At 39.1% G+C, this 2,577-nt stretch overlaps 1 protein-coding gene across 1 annotated transcript in view; it reads right to left on the bottom strand.

Annotated features, from left to right (window-relative positions):
• Positions 1-288: 288 nt before the first annotated feature.
• CCDC112 (coiled-coil domain containing 112) overlaps positions 289-2,577 on the bottom strand; it is a gene marked incomplete at its 5' end in the record, with an annotated part of 9,811 nt that continues 7,522 nt past the window's right edge. The window contains 4 exons of the mRNA XM_010295403.1: positions 289-319; positions 401-519; positions 1,136-1,231; positions 1,962-2,378. Coding sequence (XP_010293705.1) covers positions 289-319; positions 401-519; positions 1,136-1,231; positions 1,962-2,378 — 663 coding nt within the window. The remainder of the gene's footprint in view (positions 320-400; positions 520-1,135; positions 1,232-1,961; positions 2,379-2,577) is intronic.

Raw genomic sequence — 2,577 nt, 5'->3', positions numbered from 1 at the left:
CTCGCCCCGCCCCCTCCGCGGCTACGTCAAGCCAGCAGGCCCCGCCCCGGGGGCGGTGCGCCGTTAACTAGGGGCGAGCAGCAGGCTGGCAGGAAAGGCGCTTTTAGTGCAAATACACGGCGTCACGCGAACTCATGACACATGGCGTTTCGAATCCCGGCGCTCAAAAACCACGCAAGTAATGTACGTCATTGTGACAGGCAAATTTTGTGACAACTTCTGAGGGCTGCTGGCCGCTTCACAGTCAAGGAAGTCATCATCCTGCGGCGCAGAAAGGCAGGCGTACATCTATAACCCTTGTCTCCAGGCTGGGGTAGCTCTAAAAACAAGGCAAAAAAGCACAGAGAGCTCAGATACAACTATTTTTGTCATGCTGCACGTCCATTGCTCTTCTCCTTACCGGTGAGGAATACGTAAAAGTGGTTCTGCCGCTGTGGGTGCGGTCTCTCTCGTGTGTTCCTTCCAGCCCTTAGTAGGTCTGTACAACCTGGACCGGTCTCTGGTTACGTGAATATCGACCTCAAGAGTAAGATAGAGAAAAAAAATTGGTCTTTTTCATCGATCAAAGAATGAGTTGCATACACTCGTTACGTCTTCAACATACGAATACGTGCAGAGTAAATGAAAGACAGCTGGCTAGCCAAAAGGAGATGCTTCCCTCTGAACTATCCCAGGAAATGGCAGAAACACGAAATCTGTAAGACGGACAACCACTGTTCACTCTCATTAAGTGTTAGTAATTTAAAAGGTTAAACTGTTAAGAACCCAGACAACATTCCCAAAACTCCTCTGTAAGCCAGCCTACCTGTTTAATTAATGGTAAAAAAACATTTGAAAAATAAAACCCACGACCCATATTGCATATCACTTGTATGAGCTATAGGCTCTTCTGGAATAAATAGTGCAGGCAGATAAATACTCTCTTGCCCTTTTTTTTTTTTTCTTTTTTTAAACACAAGAACAACTATGCCTGCTGCATTTTTGTCTCCTGATAATAAGCACAATTTACTTTTTTTTTCATTTATCAACCATTTAGATAAATAAAAATAATGGCTTTTTAGATCAATGAGGAAAGTTTTTTTTAAACAGTCAAGCTGCACACACCTCAGATTAAAACAAAAAAATGGTAAATTACCTTCTTTCTTAACTTTGCCAACCTTTTTTCTTTTTCTCGTTTCTCTGCTGCTTTAGCTTGTTTTTGTAGAATCTTTAGTTCCAGTTTACGTAGGTCCTGAAACATATAATGAATGGAAAAGCAAACTTTTCTTCGGAAGTAAAACAAATTGTATGAAAATATATATGCAGCCTTTTCACAGATAAGTTTTGAGATTATTCTGTCATGGTACAGAATAAAGTAACACTAGGTAGCTACTTGCTGTAGCTTGTCCTACACAAATTATAGTTACACAGTTTTGGGAGGGGGAAAAAAAAAAAAGGAAAGTAGTAGTTTAATTTCTGTTTCTAAAAATGAAATGTACTGTGAATGCTAACAATAACATCGGTTCTCCAGTAGTCAGATTTGCATTGATATTGGGATCTAACCTGACCTTGCAGCTACTGAAACCTGCAGGATATTCAAATATCACTTTTTATTTCATATCCGCATACAACAATCAGGTCTTCTGATGTTTTCTATAGTGTGGAAAGCAATGCAGCCCAAGCTGTTTTTCCCAAACGTTTCCACATTGAAGTTAAAAACAAAAACCACTTAGGTATGTAGAAAGAAATACAGGCTTGAACAACCCTGTAGGACATAGATATTGAGGAAAAGGAACATCTTTGTCTAAAATAAAAAGTTTCATACTGTTTCTTTTATGTAACAGATGCTGTTATTCATAGTGAAACAAAAACAGATTTAAATGAATGAAACTTGGATTTTAAAAAGTGTTTAACAGATTATATTGTAGGAGGAAGTAGGCGAATTTAAAAAAACATGCATAAATGGAGACGTAATTACGCACACGCTCTTGAAACTTAGTAATTTCTTCTGCAGCAATTCTCTTCCTTTCTTCGTTTTCAGCTTCCTCCCTCTTCTCCTCTTCAAGCTTTTCAAGTTCCTCCTTTTCTTTCTTCTGCAATGTATACCTTTCCAACAGTAGCTTCAAGTGGCATTGGCGTTGGCGTTCTTTTTGTTGTTTTTTCTCCTTCCTCTCTTCTAGTTTTAGTTGTGATGCTTGTTCCATTGCAAGTGCTATTGCTTTCTCTTTCTTCCATGCTTCAATTGCTGCTTGTTGTCGTCTTCGTTTTGCTGCTGCTTTTTGCTTCTGAGCTTCTTCACGCTGTAGCCATTCTTCCTTAAGCATTTTTTCTGATTTCTCTTTCTCCTTCATGTTTCCTTCTTTTTCTTGCTGCTGCTTTTCTTTCCACTTCTTAATTGACTGCAAGTGAACAGCAGGAGAAAAAAAAAAGTTTTCATGAAAATTTTACACATTTCCCTTGACTCGGTCTGATGAAAACACGCGCTCTAAGGATACAAACTGCAGGTAGGAATTAAAAGTCTACTAAAGGCAACATTTAAGGGAAAGAAGCACCTATGTCTCCTTTCTCACAATTTTTTTTCCTATTTTATGGATCACA

The sequence above is a fragment of the Phaethon lepturus genome, unplaced genomic scaffold (assembly GCF_000687285.1).
Source record: "Phaethon lepturus isolate BGI_N335 unplaced genomic scaffold, ASM68728v1 scaffold56970, whole genome shotgun sequence".
In the NCBI taxonomy this organism is placed as follows: domain Eukaryota; kingdom Metazoa; phylum Chordata; class Aves; order Phaethontiformes; family Phaethontidae; genus Phaethon; species Phaethon lepturus.
Note: the sequence above shows the minus strand (reverse complement) of the source record. Positions and strands in the feature narration are given on the sequence as shown.